General features: G+C 32.3%; 1 protein-coding gene across 1 annotated transcript in view; it reads right to left on the reverse strand.

Annotated features, from left to right (window-relative positions):
- LOC140955994 (uncharacterized) overlaps positions 1-1,185 on the reverse strand; it is a 15,192-nt gene extending 14,007 nt beyond the window's left edge. Inside the window, exon 1 of the mRNA XM_073411694.1 lies at positions 1,099-1,185. Within this exon, the coding sequence (XP_073267795.1) occupies positions 1,099-1,185 (87 nt within the window). The remainder of the gene's footprint in view (positions 1-1,098) is intronic.
- Between the last annotated feature and the right edge of the window lie 17,993 nt (positions 1,186-19,178).

Consider the following 19,178-nt stretch of genomic DNA (forward strand, 5'->3'; position numbering starts at 1 on the left):
CAATACAAAGAGAGAAAGCAAGAGCATGATCTTGATTTGGAAACCAAGATGCCTCAATACATGGTAAGTGCCTCCTTTTATAGGCCAAAATTTGGAATTATTGATTTGTTGACTAATTGATGAGTCGGTGGCCACATCTTGACTTGATAACAATCCTTATCTTCTTGTCTGAACAAGACGTCATTGCTAACATCATAATTTGCCCAGAATCCTCAGGAATGTTCTAGGAAATTGTCCTCAGCTTTCCAACAAAAAAAAAAAGATGAGGTCATTTGGACTTCTAGAACTCAAGATATGGGCTGAACACTAAATAGTGTCTGGACTGCAGGACAGCTTCGGACTTCTTCGTTGTTCCTATAATTTGGACTTGAAAATGGCCTTCTTAGATCTTGGTGTCCAAATGAAAGTTGTAGGCCTATGTTTTACCTTTCCATCCATATAAAATGGACCTAAATCCGAGATCTAGAGCTCCAGATATGATCCAATTACCGAGCAATGTTCCGGTTTGGACTGCACCAACATCTCTTTTCTAAGTTTGGCCATCTCTTTGTCCTTTAACTTTCAATGCTTAAACTCATCAATCAATCCTTTTATTTATGTGATAGTCCTGCATTTAAAATAAGCATTTACCATAAATTAAGGTATCTTATAATATCAAACATGTTATTATAAAACATGCTTTCGTTAAGGAGTTTATTGATACTTCAAGTGCAAAATGATGATATAAAACCTTGATAAACATGCACTTTTAAGTACTAATCAGCCATGTATTCCCAGCCTGGAAAACCTTTCTTTGCATTTATTTTTTTTGTTTCTTCTGCACCTCATACCAGAAATCAGTCGATCTGGTACATAGAAATAAATTATATTCCATCGAGATTATAAAAAATAAAATTAAAATATTTTTAAAAATATCATATTTTGAATTCCATCTTACATAATGGCATTGCGATTATCCCACACCCTCTTACAATAGCATTGTCAAGCCTCCTCCTAGTAAAATTTTCCTTGCACATTAATTTCATAAAATAATTAGTTTATTGAAATTAAAAAAAATTAACCAAATCAAATAAAAAAATTATTTATGTATATATTAACCTTGAACTTTCTAAACCAAGCATCAATCATAGACTTCCATTCAGAATTCTTAAAAACTTGACTCCATTGAAGCAAAAGCACTTCCATTAATGATTTCATCACCAATGTTATCGTGCAAACAACGTCCACCTTTGTAAGCATGAAATTTCATTCATTCAATGAAATTATTTATTAAAAAAGTATCTATTTTATTTATTTTTTTATCGTGCAGGAAAGGAAAGAAAACTTACATGTTGTGGCCAGGTTTCTACTGAACAATATACTTCCTTGTGTATATATCCTAACTAAAAAAGGACACCCCATATGCGAGCCAGCCTTGCACTCAACAAGCTTGTGTTTTTGATGGATACCCTTAGTGTATCATGCTAGCCTCCTTTCTTTTGTTTTTGTGTAATAAAACTACGAATCTCTCAAGGCAATTTTGCATATCTGGATGCAATAGTAGGCAAGCACATGAAAAAGAAAACACATGCAGGCTTTGTTGTCCAAAAATACCTTACAACATAAAACACAATATAATATGAATTGTAGATTCCTTGAAAAAGCAGGAGAGCTTATATAGATCTGATGAAATAGCATACTCGTAAATTATAGTGAGTTTGAGAGCCTATATATAAAAAAAAAAAAAGTAATCTCACACAACAAACTCAAAGAAATAATTTTTTTTTTAGAACCTAATCTTGTAGAGATGTTTAGGAAGCTAATAAAATGAAACTAATTGACAGAACAATATCAAAACCTATTCAAGGTGATACATCATAATAAGAACATTTACATTTTTAAAATGAAAAGGTGATACATTTACAATGATTGAATGAATTATTAAAAAATAAAACTCCTTAAAGAGATTTAACTATCCTTATCCTAGAATGCAATTGTGATCAAAATATCACAGTTGTCACAATCACATACAAAGATACAAACTTTTACAAGACAAGACCCTGAAAATCAAAACTTGTCAAGCTAGTGAAAAAACTAATTAAAAGAGAATTAAATAGAAAAAGCAAGAAAGGGCATTAGTGAAATAGATAAAAAGCAATGGTTGCATGCCTATTACCTACATGACACGACCAAAAGATTGATGTCTTCTCCTAAGTGCAGGAGTGTCGAAGTAATAAATAACCCAGCAAGACCAGGGTCGAACCACAAGGAGGTTAATTGTATAAATTATAGACAATAATAATACAGTAATAACAACAATAATAAAGAAGAAGATGAAAAAGTTGATGAGAACTTTGAAATGGAAGATTAATGTAACGATTAAACAATGATAAAAAAAAAATGTCAAGGTTAGAGGATCTATTAATGGTATTTCAAACAAGTATAGTATAAACTCTTATTATTCAACTGAAAACCACACACAAAGGAGGTTCCAATCGCATGATTTATCATTGATAGCTCATTATAAATTATTAATATGATCATATTAATTATCTTATTTTACGTAACACTAAACTTTTAAATATTATCAGGAATTCATGATGCTAACTTATATTAACAACAAATCAAGTTCCTTTCATAGCACAGGTGTAGGTAATACCATACGGTTGGGCTATGAGAGTGCCAAGCATTTGTTGTACCAAGTGTTATACAATATAAATCTAGATTAACCATTTAACAAGCAAAGTATTAAGAATTAGTAAGATAAAAACATAAGACATGTTAATATTAAACATTAAGGTCCGTGTTGAGTTTACACTATACTTATTCTTACACCATTAGTGTAACCTTATAAACTTAGCTAAACATAATGAAGAAGAGAAAACATAAATAAACAAAACAAGAACATAAATAATATACAAGTTAACTAAGTAAAGGAAAGGAAATGAAAACTATAAAACAAGATATTAATGAAAAGCAAAACTTAAGAATTACAAAAAAAAAAAAAAACAGAGAGAGAGAGAGAGAGCAAGAGCAAGTTCTTGATCTGAACAACCAAGCCCCTAAATGCATGGCAAATGCCTCCTTTTATAGGCCAAAATTTGGAACTATTGATTTGATGACTAATTGTTGAGTGGGTGGCCAACTCTTGACTTGGTAAAAATCTTTATCTTCTTGTTTGAATAAAAAGTCATTACTAGCATCAGAATTGGATCCACCTATACTATGAAAGTTATAGGAAATTGTCTTAGTTTTCCAGGAAAAAAAATTGAGGTTATTTGGACTTCTAGAACTCGAGATATGGGCTGAACACTGAACAGTGTCTGGGCTGCAGGACATATTCGGACTTCTTCATTGTTTTTATAATTTGGACTTGAAAACAACCTTTTTAGATCTTTGACTCCACATGAAAGTTGTAGGCCTATGTCTTACCAAATATGTTCTAAAATTTGCGGTCATTTGGACATTTAGAACTTAAGATATGACCAATTACCAAACAGTGTTCCAGTTTGGACTACACCAACATCTATTTTCTAAGTTTGACCCTCTCTTTGTCCTTTCAATTTCAATACTTAAACTCATCAATCAATCCTTTTATTTATGTGATAGGCCTGCATTTAAGATGAACATTTACCATAAATTAAAGGTATCTTATATTATTAGGTATGTTATTATAAAACATGCTTTAGTTAAGGAGTTATTGATACTTCAAGTGCAAAATGATGATATAAAACCTTGATAAAAGTGCACTTTTAAGTACTAATCACACACCCCCAACCAACTTATTACTAGTCCCTAGTAATCAAAACATTAAAATAGAAAATCAATTTGCAAAATCCACAAAACAAGGCATTCATCATTCAACTTCCATTAATCTATCCAGATAAACAAACTCTCATTAAATTCATATATCTGCTCAATGCCTCTTAAACAAGATATTAATAAACCTTTCTTTTGTGCTTAAAATATCAACATATAGTTATGGGGCTTTACTTGGAAGAAAAACAAATTTTTCTTCTAATGTTTAAGGTTAACTTCCTTGGGTTAAGATTATTATCTTCTTTTTTTTTTAATATATATGTATAACTTAAAACACAATGCATCTTTAACCCATGTAACGAGCTTTCAGCTAATGACTCCCAGACCAGTTAGTTTTAGGGCATTAGGTGTTGAGACATCCCTACGAGCTTAGTAACTCGGGTTGCAGATACTGATACGTAGATAGTGCAATGTTTGATTCCCTTAAGCTTTTCTCCTTAACCCATGTAACAAGCGTTGGGCCAATAGCTCCCAAGTTAGTTGACTTTAGGGTATTAAGTGTTAAAACACCCCTTCGTGCTTAATTGCTTAGGTTAGGGAGGCTACGAAACCAAACTTATCTACGTTTTTATTATCATTAATTTTTATTTTTTTATGGAAAAGCATATTATATACTATCACTTTCCCTTAGTTGTTACCTTTAACAAAAGAATATAAATAATATAATAATCCAATGTGCAACCCACAATCATATCTTAAAGTGTGTGTGTGAAAATGAAAAGATTTAAGAATACTTGTTAAATGAGCATATGAGTAGAATCAAGTGATAACAATATGAGAGTTTGTAAACCTGAATATTTCAAGAAGTATTCTGATAGACCTTGTTGAGAATGTTTACTAAGATGCGTCTCAAGAGTAACTTTAACAAAAGAACTCATTTTACTCTGCCATTCTAGTAACAACAGTTTTTTGCAAATAGTTTATGAAATAGAAAACACAGTTTTTTTTTTTTTTAATATATCAACTACTACCCTTTCCCCCAACCAAAATGAGACATTGTCCTCAATGTCTTAATGTAGAAAGATAGAGTATAGAAGACATCACCTGAAATAGCGAACACTAACAAACCTAAAACACACTTAAACAAATATAAGAAACAACAAAACATAATAATAAAACCAAAAGACACAAAGTTTTTACAAACACAGGCTCAAATCCAATCTAATCTTTTTACGGCTTTCCTTGACCAATTTATGTGACTCATTGAGGGATCAATTACAGGGATGAAAGATTGTAGTTGGTCAATCAACTATTCAGCAGTAGCAGCAAAGATTATGATTTATCGTGCCGAAGATGTTAGAAATTCCTGTTCCACAATATGATCAAGAAAAAACAACAACTTATCATAAAATCCATTAACATTTAACAGACCTATGGGTTTATGGTGAATGTGCAGTTGGGCCTAAAAGGAAATATGAAAGATCTCTTCAAATGTGCCCAAACCATCTGGTAAGGCAATGAAGGCGTCAACATGGTTAAACATTGCATTAATTCGATCAGACATTGTGGGGACCTGTAATTCCTCTCCAATTGTTTTTCCAATGATGTCCTCTTGTGCTAAAGCTTTGGAGACAACTCCCAAAACTTGACTACCTCCTCAAAATGCAGTTATTGACACTCCCCCCATTAACCCACGGCTGCCTTCTCCATATACTAAATAAATCTTTCGCTCAGTTAATACCTAACCAAGATGATTTGCTGATTCTAAAAACTCTTTTTCTTTCCCAAGACTGGATCCACCGAAAACACAAATATTTTTTATGTGAATACTTGAGGAACTTGCCATTTCTACACACTTCTATATTTGATGAATGTATGGGTTGAGTAGAAATGAAGGGAAGGAAGAGAAGAATTTATAGATGAGAAATTGAAAATGCAATCATACCACCTATATGTAGGCCAATTGTAGTCTCACTCACACACTCTCTCTCTCTTTATTTATTTATTTATTTTGAAAAAGCATGTGTATGTACAGGTAGTTGTGATTGTGGCTCACATCTTTCCTTGGTTTTACGTCCAAGAACAGCTTAAACGCCCTCTATAGGTCGGGGATAGGCTTCCTATCCAGTTTTCTTAAAAACTGGCAAACATGGTTTTTTTTAGTCAGATTCCCAAGACTAAGTCGAGCATGTTCTTTATGGAATTGTGGCCATAAATCATGAATTGCATGATGCACTCCACTAGGGTGCGTCTCAAGAGTCAATAGAATATTATTTAAAGACCCCTTACTCAGGGCATCCTTAATGAATTGTATTTTATCTTCACGGTTTACAAATACCATTCATAAAGAACAACATGTCACATTATAAGTCAGATGTGACAGACTTTTATTTATTTTGCACGACGTTTATTTGCAAAAGTGCTTTTACCTATTTCAGGCATGTATGAAATGAAAGAATTAGAGGACTTACCTGATAATCGGACCTTTGCTTCAATTAGCCAGAGAATATCTTCTGGAATTCCATGATTCATTAACAACCTCAATCTTGCATATCTAGCACGATAAATTTTTATAATCGCATTCTGAGGTAGAATGGGAAAATACTTTTTTAATTTTTCAAGAGTAGTGTCCATTTTCAAATGAGAATTGGAGGAGAGATTCAAAGAAAGAAGAAAGAGCAAAGAATTGCACAAATATATACACAGATATCAGTTAATATGGGAAATTAAAAGAACCGAATTAAGAGTCACATAGTACCATTATCCGCCATTTGACTGGGGTGAGAGACTAGAAAAACAAAAGTCACACAAAAACAATGTGAGAAAAAGAATCAATCTTTATATATAGGATCACCCAATTCAATAGAGTCATTTTCAACTGAAAAATTATCAAAATAAACTTTCAAACGATGACCATTTACCTTGAAAACATTACCATTCTTTGGATTTTCGATATCACAAGCCCCATATGGATACACATGTTTCACAATAAAAGGACCACTCCATCTTGATCTTAGTTTTCTAGGAAATAAATGGAGTCGAGAATTATAAAGCAAGACTTTTTGACCAACATTGAATGTTTTTCTCAGTATTTCTTGTCATGAAACTCTTTGATTCATACTTTATGAATTCTTGAATTTTCATATGCATCATTTCTTATTTCCTTAAGCTCATTTATTTGCAATTTTCATAGCTGACTAGCATCATCAAGGTTTGAATTAAAAGCTTTAATAGCCCAATAAGCTTTATGTTCAATTTCAATAAGCAAGTGACAAGGTTTTCCATAGACTAGTCTATAAGGTGACATAACTAATGATGTTTTATAAGCAGTTCGATAAGCCCAAAGTGCATCATTAAGTCTTAAAGACCAGTCTTTCCGATTAGGATTCACTGTTTTCTCCAAGATCTGTTTGATCTCCTTATTAGCAAGCTCTATTTGTCCACTTGTCTGAGGGTGATAAGGGATGGCAACTTTATGTGTGATTCCATATTTCTTCATTAAAAACTCAAATGGCTTGTTGCAGAAATGTGTTCCACCATCACCAATCATGGCTTGAGGGATACCAAATCGACTTAAAATATTTTCTTTTAAAAAATTTATCATTGTTTTGTGATCATTGTTTCAACTTGGAATTGCCTCTGCCCATTTTGAAACATAATCTACTACGACTAATATGTATAACAAACCAAATGATGGAGGAAATGGACCCATGAAATCTATACCCCAGCAGTCAAAGATCTCAATGACAAGAATAGGATTTAAAGGCATCATGTGACGTTTTGAAATAGATCCCAACTTTTGACAATTTTCACAAGTCTTGCAGAATGCATGTGAGTCCTTGAACATGGTGGGCCAGTAAAATCCACTTTATAAGATTTTTGCAGTTGTCTTTCTTGATGAGAAATAACCCCCCACATACCTCAGAATGACAAAATTTAATGACACTACTTATTTGATTGTCAAGAATGCATCTTTGAAATATTTGATCAGAACAATATTTGAATAAATAAAGGTCATCCCAATAAAAGTTCTTCACTTCGTTCAAGAACTTTCTTTTGTCTTGGTACTCCAATGAGCTAGCAATTGTCTTGAAACAAGAAAATTAACAATATTAGCAAACCAAGGCATTGTAGAGACAAAAAATAAAGATTCATCAGAAAAGTAGTCATCGATTGGTGTGATGTCAGATTTCGAATCTGTTGTCAATCTTGACAAATGATCTACGACAACATTTTCGGTGCCTTTCTTGTCTGTGATTGTGATATCAAATTCTTGAAGTAACAAAATCCACTGCACTAATCTAGCCTTAGAATCTTTCTTAGAGAGAAGATATTTCAATGTTGCATGATCACTAAAAACGACAATAGGTGAGCCAATAAGATAAGATCTGAACTTGTCGCATGCAAATACTACTGCAAGTAATTCTTTTTCAGTGGTAGTGTAATTCATTTGAGCACTATTTAAAGTTTTACTTGCATAGTAAATCACATAAGGTTTCTTATCTTTTCTTTGTCCCAAGACAGCACCCACGACATAATCACTAGCGTCACACATTATTTCAAAATGTAGTGACCAATCAGGAGGTTGAATGATAGGAGCAGAAGTAAGCAAGCTTTTAAGTTTAACAAATGCTTTTTCACATTGTTTAGTCCATTCAAAAATATTTTCCTTTGTTAAAAGGTTACACAATGGTTTATATATTACACTAAAATCTTTAATGAACCTTGTATAAAAACCAGTATGTCCTAAGAATGATCTAACATCTTTAACAAATTTTGGTGTTGGTAAGTTGGCAATTAACTCAATTTTAGATTTGTCAACTTCAATTCCTTTCGATGAAACAATGTGACCAAGTACAATGCTGTTTGTTACCATAAAGTGACATTTTTCCCAATTCAATACAAGATTCTTCTCTTCACACCTATTCAAAAACTTTTCCAAGTTAGTTAAACAATAATCAAATGAATCATCAAAAATAGAAAAATCATCCATAAAAATCTCAAGAAAACGTTCAACCATATCACTGAATATGCTAAGCATGCATCTTTGAAATGTGGCTGGTGCATTACATAGTCCAAAAGGCATTCTTTGATATGCAAAAGTAACAAAAGGATATGTGAAAGTAGTCTTCTCTTGATCTTCCAATGCAATTTCAATTTGGTTGTAGCCTGAATAGCCATTTAGGAAACAATAAAATTCATGACCTGCAACTCTTTCTAGGATTTGATCCATGAAAGGTAAAGGGAAATGATATTTTCTAGTCATTGAATTAAGTTTCCTATAGTCAATGCACATGCGCCAACTAGTAATAGTCCTAGTTGGAATTAACTTATTTTTCTCATTTGTTATCACAGCGACTCCAGACTTTTTGGGTACAACTTGGGTAGGACTTAGCCATTTACTGTCAGAAATAGGATAAATGATTCAATTATCTAGAAGCTTAATGACTTCATTTTTCACAACTTCTTTCATATTAGGATTAAGTCTTCGTTGCATTTCTCTAGAGGGTTTAGCATTTTCCTCCAAATAAATCTTATGTGTGCAAATCAAAGGATTAATTCCTTTTATGTTAATTATGGTTCATCCTAATGCATTTTTGTGCATTTTTAGAGTTTGTAATAACTTACCTTCTTAATGTGCATTAAGTTTGGAAGAGATTATTACCGAAAAAGTTTTATTTTCTCCCAAAAATGAGTATTTGAGATTGAATGGTAACGACTTCAAATCAGGTTTTGGTGGTTGAACACATGAAGGTATGGACTCAATTGATTGTGGTGGCAATTTTTCAATCTGTGGTCTCCAATTACATGCCTTTGCTTCTTCCTGAAAATAGACCATTTGCAACTCGTCAGGTTCATCAATCTTAGTTTCACTGGAAGTGGTTTGAAATTGATTATGTACTAATTTTTCAATAAAATCCACTTCCTATAAATCATTATCATCTCCAGGTTGCTTGCAAATGTTGAAAATATTCATATCCAATGTCATGTTTCCAAATGATAGCTTCATCAGTCCATTCCTACAATTAATCAACGCATTAGAAGTGGCAAGAAATGGACGTCCTAAAATTACAGGAATTGAATTACATGCTTCAACAAGTTGTGTATCCAAGACAACAAAATCTATAGGGTAAATGAATTTATCAACTTGTACTAACACATCCTCAACTATTCCTCTAGGCACTTTTACAGATTTATCAGCAAGTAAAAGAGTTACAAAAGTTTATTTTAGCTCACCTAGATTAAGACTTTGAAAAACCAAAAATAGAAGTAAATTCACACTAACTCCAAGATCAAGTAAAGCTCTTTCAATTTTATGTTCTCCAATAAAGCAAGAAATTATAGGACGACCAAGGTCTTTATATTTCAAAGCATTATTGTTTTGAAGAATAGCACTTACTTGTTCGGCTAAAAATGCTTTCTTTTTCACATTCAGTTTTCTCTTCACAGTGCATAGATCTTTCAAAAATTTAGCATAGGAAGGTACCTATTTAATAGCATCCAACAAAGGTATATTGATCCTTACCTGTTTGAAAGTTTCAAGGATTTCAGAATTGTGATTGACTTTCCTTTATTTGGTCATGGCATGAGGAAATGGAAGTGCTGGCAGAGAATCAGTCTTTTCTTTACAATGTTCAGATTCAACCCCTTCCTTACCCTCAGATATTGACTCATCATCTTTCTCACAAGGTTTAAGAGTGGGTTTTTCAATAACCTTACCATTGCGAAGAGTGATGACTGATTTGACGTGTTGGCTTCCGGAACTACTTGCATTTGCATTGTATTACCCCTTTGGATTTTGTTGTGGTTGAGATGGAAACTTACCTTTCTCTTGAAAACTAAGAGCAGATGTGAATTTTGCAAGAGCATCTTTAAAATTTGTCATGCTTTGAGAAAGTTGAGTGTTGATTGTTTCTTGCTTTTCAATGAATGCATGCAATGTTTCCTCAAGATTTCTTCTAGGAGGTGGAGCATCATAAGGAGGTGCATATTCATGAGAATTTTAGAAATTATGATGTGCTTGAAACGGTGGCTGTGAAGTTTGTGCATTATTATTATTACTCTTCCAACTGAAATTTGGGTGATTTCTCCAACCAGGGTTGTATGTTTACGAGTATGGGTTATGATTGGGCCTTTGAAAACTGTTTAAAGCATGGGTTTGTTCATGGAGACATTCCCTGAAAGAAGGCAAAGTTGGACAGTAATTGGTTGCATGCTCATTTGTTTCACAGATTTAACACATAATGTCTTGAACAGATTTTAATTGACCACTCTTTTTCAATTCTAGTGCCTCGACTTTTCTAGCTAATGATGCAAACTTGGCTTAGAGGTCATGATCTTCCCTAAGGTTATACATACCTCCACTAGATGTATGAGGTTGGGTTTTACTTGGTGCCTCATAAGTGCCCGTAGTGTCCCAATTTTGCGCATTTTCAGCTAGCAAATCTAGGTACTCCATTGCTTCATTAGGGTCTTTATCTTCAAAAGTTCCATTGCACATCAATTCAAGAATTTGCCTTTCTTTAGGTGTTAACCCTTCATAAAATTATGAAACCAATCTCCATGTTTCAAAACCATGATGAGGGCAAGTATTAAGCAAGTCTCAATACCTATCCCAACATTGGTAAAATGTTTCACCTGGTTTTTGAGTGAAAGTGGTTATTTGTATTTTGAAAGAGTTGGTTCTATGAGATGGAAAAAACTTCTTTAAAAATTGTTGTTGCATTTTATCCCAAACACGAATGAATCCTGACCTAAGATTTAATAGCCATGTTTTAGTTTTATCTTTTAATGAAAAAGGAAAAAAGCTTTAATCTAATGGTATTCATGCTACAATTTAAGTCATTATAGGTGTTACAAACTTCTTCAAATTCTCTCAAATGCAAGTATGGATTTTATAGATCTGAGCCATGAAAAGAAGGTAAGAGTTGAATAATGCCTGGCTTAAAATTAAAATGAGATGCATCAGGAGGGAAAACTATGCATAAGGGTGCACTTGTTCTTATGGGATTCATGTGGTCTCTAAGTGTCCTAACATGGTTATTCTCATTATTCTCATTATGAGATGACCGGTTATCTTCTTCGGCCATATTTTCTAAAAATGATGAGGATACCCTGCAAAGTTTACCACTTAATGTACGTGACCAAACACTCATGCACGTGTAGAAAGAGAATAAAAGGAAGAAAAGCAAATAAAATGAAATAAAACAAAAGAAACAAAGTTAGATACAAGAAAAGTGAAAAGAGAAAATAAAATAAATACTATAATTTGTACAAGAATTTACCTCACCAGCAATGGCGCCAAAAACTTGACACGACCAAAAAATTGATGTTTTCTCCCAAGTGCAGGAGTGTCAAAGTAATAAATAACCCGGTAAGACCAGGGTCGAACCACAAGGAGGTTAATTGTATAAATTATAGGCAACAATAATACAACAACAATACCAACAACAACAATAATAATAATAATAATAAAGAAGATGAAGATGAAGAAGAAGTTAATGAGAACTTTGACATGGAAGATTAATGTAAGGATTAAACAATGATAAAAACAAATGTCAAGGTTAGAGGATCCACTAATGGTATTTCAAACAAGTATAGTATAAACTCTTAATATTTAACTAGAAACCACACACAAAGGAGGTTCCAATATGATGATTTATCATTAATAGCTCATTATAAATTATTAACATGATCATATTAATTATCTTATTTTACGTAACACCAAACTTTTAAATATTATCAGGAATTCATGATGCTAATTATGTTAACAACAAATCTAGTTCCTTTCATAGCATAGGTGTAGGTACCATACAGTTGGGCTATAAGAGTGCCAAATATTTGTTGTGTCAAGTGTTATACAACACAAATCTAGATTAACCATTTAACAAGTAAGGTATTAAGAATTAGTAAGATAAAAAGATAAGACATGTTAATATTAAACATTAAGGTCCATGTTGAGTTTACACTATACTTATTCTTACACCATTAGTGTAACCTTTTCACCTTGACATAATAAACTTAGCTAACATAATGAAGAAGAGAAACAGGAATAAACAAAACAAGAACATAAATAAGATACAAGTTAACTAAGTAAAGGAAAGGAAATGAAAAGCATAAACAAGATATTAATGAAAGCAAAACTTAAGAATTACAAAAAAAAATATAAAAAGAGAGCAAGAGCAAGTTCTTGATCTGAACAACCAAGCCCCTAAATGCATGGTTAATGCCTCCTTTTATAGGCCAAAAGTTGGAACTATTGCTTTAATGACTAATTATTGAGTGGGTGGCTAACTCTTAACTTGGTGAAAATCCTTATCTTCTTGTCTGAATAAAACATCATTGCTAGCATCAGAACAAGATTCACCTATACTTATGAAAGTTATCGGAAATTTTCTTAGCTTTCCAACAAAAAAAATTGAGGTCATTTGGACTTCTAGGACTCGAGATATAGGCAAAACACTGAACAGTGTCTGGGTTGCAAGATAGATTCGAACTTCTCCGTTGTTGTTATAATTTGGACTTGAAAACAGCCTTTTTAGATCTTGGACTTCACATGAAAGTTGTAGGCCTATGTCTTACCAAATCTATCCTAAAATTTGAGGTCATTTAGACATTTAGAACTCGAGATATGACCCAATTATCAAACAGTGTTCCATTTTGGACTGCTCTAACATCTATTTTCTAAGTTTGGCCTTCTCTTTGTCCTTTCAATTTCAATACTTAAACTCATCAATCAATCCTTTCATTTATGTGATAGGCCTGTATTTAAGATGAACATTTACCATAAATTAAAGGTATCTTATATTATTAGATATGTTATTATAAAACATGCTTTAATTAAGGAGTTATTGACACTTCAAGTGCAAAATGATGATATAAAACCTTGATAAAAATGCACTTTTAAGTACTAATCACTACACATGGAACAACAATATGTGAATTCAATTCTTCAGCTACCTTTTACTATAAAGAATCATAAAGAAAAAAGAAGGAAAGAAGGAGGAGGAAGAAAATGACAAGATGTTTATATGATGAACAACAACAACAACTATAGATAGAGAGAGAGAGAGAGAGAGAATAGATTGATAGAGAGAGAAGAAGTTGGTGCTAGAGAGAGAAGAAAGGAAGAGAGATGAAGAAGACATTGTTCTTTTGAAATTAGGGATAATGGTCTTTAATTGGGGCTTTTTATCGATCAAATTAGTGATGGAAATTAAATATATATTTTTTTAACATTTGTAAAAAGTCATGTTGGTAATTAAAACTTGAAATTTTCAATTAAACCTAAAATTTTAAAATAACCCCCAAACTTCTTCAATAAAATTTCATTTCGTCTATAATTTTTCCTGTAATTATTAGTGGCAAAGTCTTGTAATTTTATCAACTCTCTAGAACTTTTCGAGGTTCTCAGTCCATCGATGATTTCGCATGTAATGTTTAGTGGAAAGCTCTTGTAATTTTTTTTTCAACTCTTTGCAACTTCCGGAGGAACTAAGTCTGTTGCTAATTTTGTTTGTAATTCTCCGTGGGCAAGATCTTGTCATCTTTTTCCAACTCTTTAAAACTTTCTGAAGGACTTATTTCATTGGTGATTTCGTTTATAATATTCAGTGGCAAGGTTTTGTAATTTTTTTCAACTCTCTGAAATGTTTTAAGGGACTTAGTTCGTTGGTAACTTTGTAGGTATTTTACATTATGTTGGTAATTATATTATAAAAAATTTTTTTTCTAGATATTATTTTATTCCCTATCTATCCAACAAACAAATACAGTAAACTCACAAAACCAATTTTGTTCAATAACTTAATAATAAAATCACAATAATAAATATTCCATCAATGTTACCAATAGTTCATTGCAAAGAAAAAACAAAAAAGATTACATTAAAGTAAATTTCATTATATATTGATGTTTTACATTTAAAATCAGTTTGAAATTTTTTTAATCAGAATTGTCTTCTTCCTCTTCTTCAATTTGATAATTGTCATACCTATCATAATCTTCTTCCTTGAATTGAAGCTCGTCGATATCATCTTCATTGGCTTCTATATGTCCACTAGTTCTCAATATGTCATTTAACTCCTTAGTGATGTGGACCTTTTGATCACTTTGTCAAGCAACCCGCAATAAAGTAGATAACAACCCGAAAAGCTAAAAATTAGATTTGATAGAACTCTGACACAAAGGTGGTACCTTGTACCTAAGAACTAAAGGTATTGGAAGAAGACTTGGACCCACAAATAACCTTGTATCTATGTACCCTAAATAAGAAAATGATGACATGAAGTCAATTAATATTTGATAAGTCAATACACAATCTTTTCACTACAAGGAAAGGTTGTTTTGCCATTAAAAAAAAAACTCAAGTTTATTCTTCAACTTGCTGCTCAAATTTGCAGCTAAAAGAATATAATATAGCATCCTTTAACTAACCCTAATAGACTCTTTTTAGGCCAAAAGCTAATGGGTCTAAACTAGTAATCAACTAATATAAGTCTAATAATGAAATAAACCCCTAAACAATGTCTAATGGGCAAGAACAAACCCAAATTAAAAATAACTATTAAACATTAAATAAATAAATAAAATAGGATAATAAAATCAAAGCCTTCATACTAAAACTCCTCTATGTAGCCTGAATCTCCAATTTCTACACATTTTTGGCAAATTTCAATCCTAAATTCAAACATGTCATTCTCTCTTATATGGATCAATTACTAGGTCTACCATAATAGTTGGAAATCTTGAAATGTATAGTTTCCATCCCAATTTGAATTGTATAGAAATTCCACTTGTAGCTCTAGATATGTCCCAAACAATATATGAAGGTATAGTTTAGCAGATTTGACAAGATTCATTTTGTAACTTAGACCTTTTAAGATAATATATTTCCAAAATCCATTTGACCTTAACTTTTACCACAACATAGATCCCTATGTCTAGTATGTCCATGTACAATTTCAGGTTGATCCAATGTATGGTTTGATATATATGTCTGATCTTGCAAACACGGTCAGCAAACATTTCAATGTCAAATTCAAACGTGACATGGTTTGTATCATCCTCCCTTCTTTATAAAGATTCGACCTTGATTATGTTTCATGGAAAACATCTTATAATGTTAACAAATTAGTACCAAGCTGAACAATAGCATCATCATTAAAACCAAGAAGAACATTATTAGCAAAGAAGGTCATCCTGATATACAAGCTATCATTTTCAACCATCCTCACCTTCTTCAATTTCAGTTGCTCTTCTTTGAACGTTCTTTTCCTTCATTTTCTATTTTAATCTTTATACTACTGATATATTCTGAGATAACAACAAACTAAAATAATAATTTTTTAGGAACCCTGGATGCAAACTATTAAGCTCTAGATATGAAATAATTAAAAATTGAACAAAAGACAACTAAAGCTAAAGAAGCTAAAACTAATAAGAAGAAAATAAAGGATATAACTTGATTTTGGAGCCTTGCTCTGATACCAATTGATGTAGACCTCTTGATCACGTGGTCAAAAAACCCCCAACAAAGTAGATAACAAATAACCTTGTACCTAAAAACACTAGGTATGCAAATGATGCCACAAAGCCAGTTAATATTCGATAAGTTAGTATACGATCTTTGTCCCTACAAAGAAAAGTTATTCTACCATAAACAAGCAAAAGAAAAACTTTGGCCAAGGAATATATCCTTGTGTCTTTTTTGGATTTTGCTTATGGTATTCTGTTGTTGCTTTCATAAGCTTGTCCTATATGTTGCTATTTATGTTGTGTTGTTGCTTTGCTAGTTTTGGGTTGTTGGAACCCTTTCTGTTTCCTTTATTGGATTTTTTTGCTAGCCTTACATTTATTGTTGGCTTGTTGTCTCTAGTTGGAAGCCTGTTTTGGATTTGGGATACTTTTGTGGTAGCTTGGATGTTGTTCTGGTGTTGCCTTTGTAGGCCTGTTTTCTTGTTGGCGTAGTTAGCCTGTTGTTGTGCTGCTGGTTTGGATTGCAGGGTAGCTGCTCATTATGTTGGATGATGGTTGGGGCCTTCTGATAGGCTTGTTTCTCTGATGGTTTGTTGTAGGAGACTATTCCTTCATCTATTTTGCTTTGTTTTGGGAAGCCTGTTCACTCCTGGGAGCCCTTTTTGGGTCTGTTGTTGTTGATGTTGGCTTGGTTGGCTGATGTTGGTCTCCTGGGGAAGTTAGTGGTCCAGGTTGTCTGGATGCTGCTTTTGGTTGGTTTTTGTTTGGCTATGTAGGAGCATGTTCCCCTGGGCTTTATGGTTTTCTATTTTGCTTGCATGGGGGTTGTCCATGCTTCTGTATATGGGATCCTATCCTTTTCTCGGATTGGCTGGTGCTAGGGAGAATGTTCCCCTGTACTAGTCTTTTGTGTTTACTATGATTTGTTCCAGGGAGTCTATTCCCTATGCTGATATATGTAATGTTTTGTTGGTTTCCAGCTTGTACTGCAAGCTTGTCTTGCTCTTTTATTATCTATACATCTCTTACATTTGATCAAAAAAAAAACTCATGTTTATTCTTCAACTTGCAGCTCAAATTTGAAGCTACAAAAAACATAATACAGTCTTCTCTAACTAACCCTATTGGACCTTTTTAGGTTACAATCTATTGAGCCTAAACTAGTAATCAACTAATATAAGTCCAATAATGAAATAAACACCTAAACATTGTCTAATGGGCTAGAACAAACCCTAATTAAAAATAATTATTAAAAAATAAATAAAGTATTAAAATAAGATAATAAAAACAAAATTATCATGTTAAAATTCCTTAATGTAGCCTGAATCTCCAATTTCTGCACATTCTTGGCAGATATCAATTCCGAATTCAAACATGTCATTTTCCTTTGTTTGGATTATTTACTAAGTAAATAATATATGGTTAAAAAGCTTAAGATTTCTAGTTTTCATCCTAACTTGAATAGTAGTGAAATTCCATTTGTAGCTCTATATGTGTCCAAAACAGTACATAAAAGTATGGCAGATTTGACAAGAATTCATATAGTAACTTTTACCCTCTAAAATAATATGTTTTGGAATTTCATTTGACCTGAACATTTTCCATAATATATTTCCCTGTGTCTAGCATCTCCTTGTAAAAGTTTAGCTCGATCCAATGTATGGTTTAAGAGATATGTCTAGACCTGACTTGGTTTGTGTCTCTTAGCATCAACATCAATAAAAATACTCTCATCTACATGAAAATTTGAAATTTCATCTAATTCAGTAGATGGGGCAATTTGATATGCATGAACTAACTCATCAACTTGAAATACATCGTCTTTCATAATTACTTCATCGTTAACATCCTAAATAACTTGGAAATGATCTAATATGCATCATGATTCTAACATGGAAAGGGATAATTCTAATGTATATGGGCATTCAGATGGTCCAATGACGAGAGCTTGAGCAAAACAACTACAAAGTGCCTTAACAAGTCAGATTAGCGTAACTGAAGCTTCAATGAGTTTCAGGGTTGGTGAACTGAATGGAAATGGTTCAAATATGATTCTACAAACAAGGCTTGGGTCATCATTTGGGAGTTTTGATGAGTTTGAGTTTGTTGTCAACCCATGGACCAATTTTGGCCTGAATTTACTCTTGTTTAATGCATGGGAAAATAAAGCCTATTCTACATGGTTTTCAAGTTCAAAATGTCATCTTTTCAGATTTTTCAACCATGCATGCATTGGAGTTTTGTACAAAAAGTTTTGGTTGTTTTGGTTTTGTGTGTTTGTTTGTGTCTTCTATAAGTAAAAAAAGTTTGTTATTTATTATTTGTCTAGTTTCCTGAACAAAGTCATTTATTTAGGTCTCCATTATGTTATTTTGGTATTTCCTAGACTTGAAGGGTTGTTCCAAGTATATAATGATATTTCAGACCATGTTTTGGGACTTTTGCAATAATATTAAACTTTTCAACTTCTCATTCAGAGAGTTTTTTTCCTTGTTCTTCCATTTTACTTTGTGTTGCTGAAACATTAGTCAAATCCTCAAGGAATTTTACAAACTTGTTGTAAATTCCATAAAAATGCAAAGAAATACAAAAAAAAAAAAAATCTTAAACAATGCTAAAATAATTTCTCTTTTTTTATAAATAAAATGCAATTTTTTGTAAGGATTAGGCCATATGTAACAAGCAAAAAATGTTTTTTTTAAGGACATGTATTGCATAAACCCATTTTTCCCAAAATTGTTAAATAGGCTTAGAGATTATTTGTCAAACACACCTTTAAGCCGAAGAAAATCTTTAGCAAAAACTTTGCTAGACAAAATAGGATCTTAACCTTTTATCTAATTTTGACTTGACCAGGTCAACCCAAAATCTTTGGTTCGACCATAAACCGAACCAAAGAAATGGTTTGACCTAAAAACTAAATAAAAAATGAAATCAAAACTTAAAACAAATCAAACTTAGAA

This window comes from Populus alba, chromosome 10, assembly GCF_005239225.2.
Source record: "Populus alba chromosome 10, ASM523922v2, whole genome shotgun sequence".
Lineage (NCBI taxonomy): Eukaryota > Viridiplantae > Streptophyta > Magnoliopsida > Malpighiales > Salicaceae > Populus > Populus alba.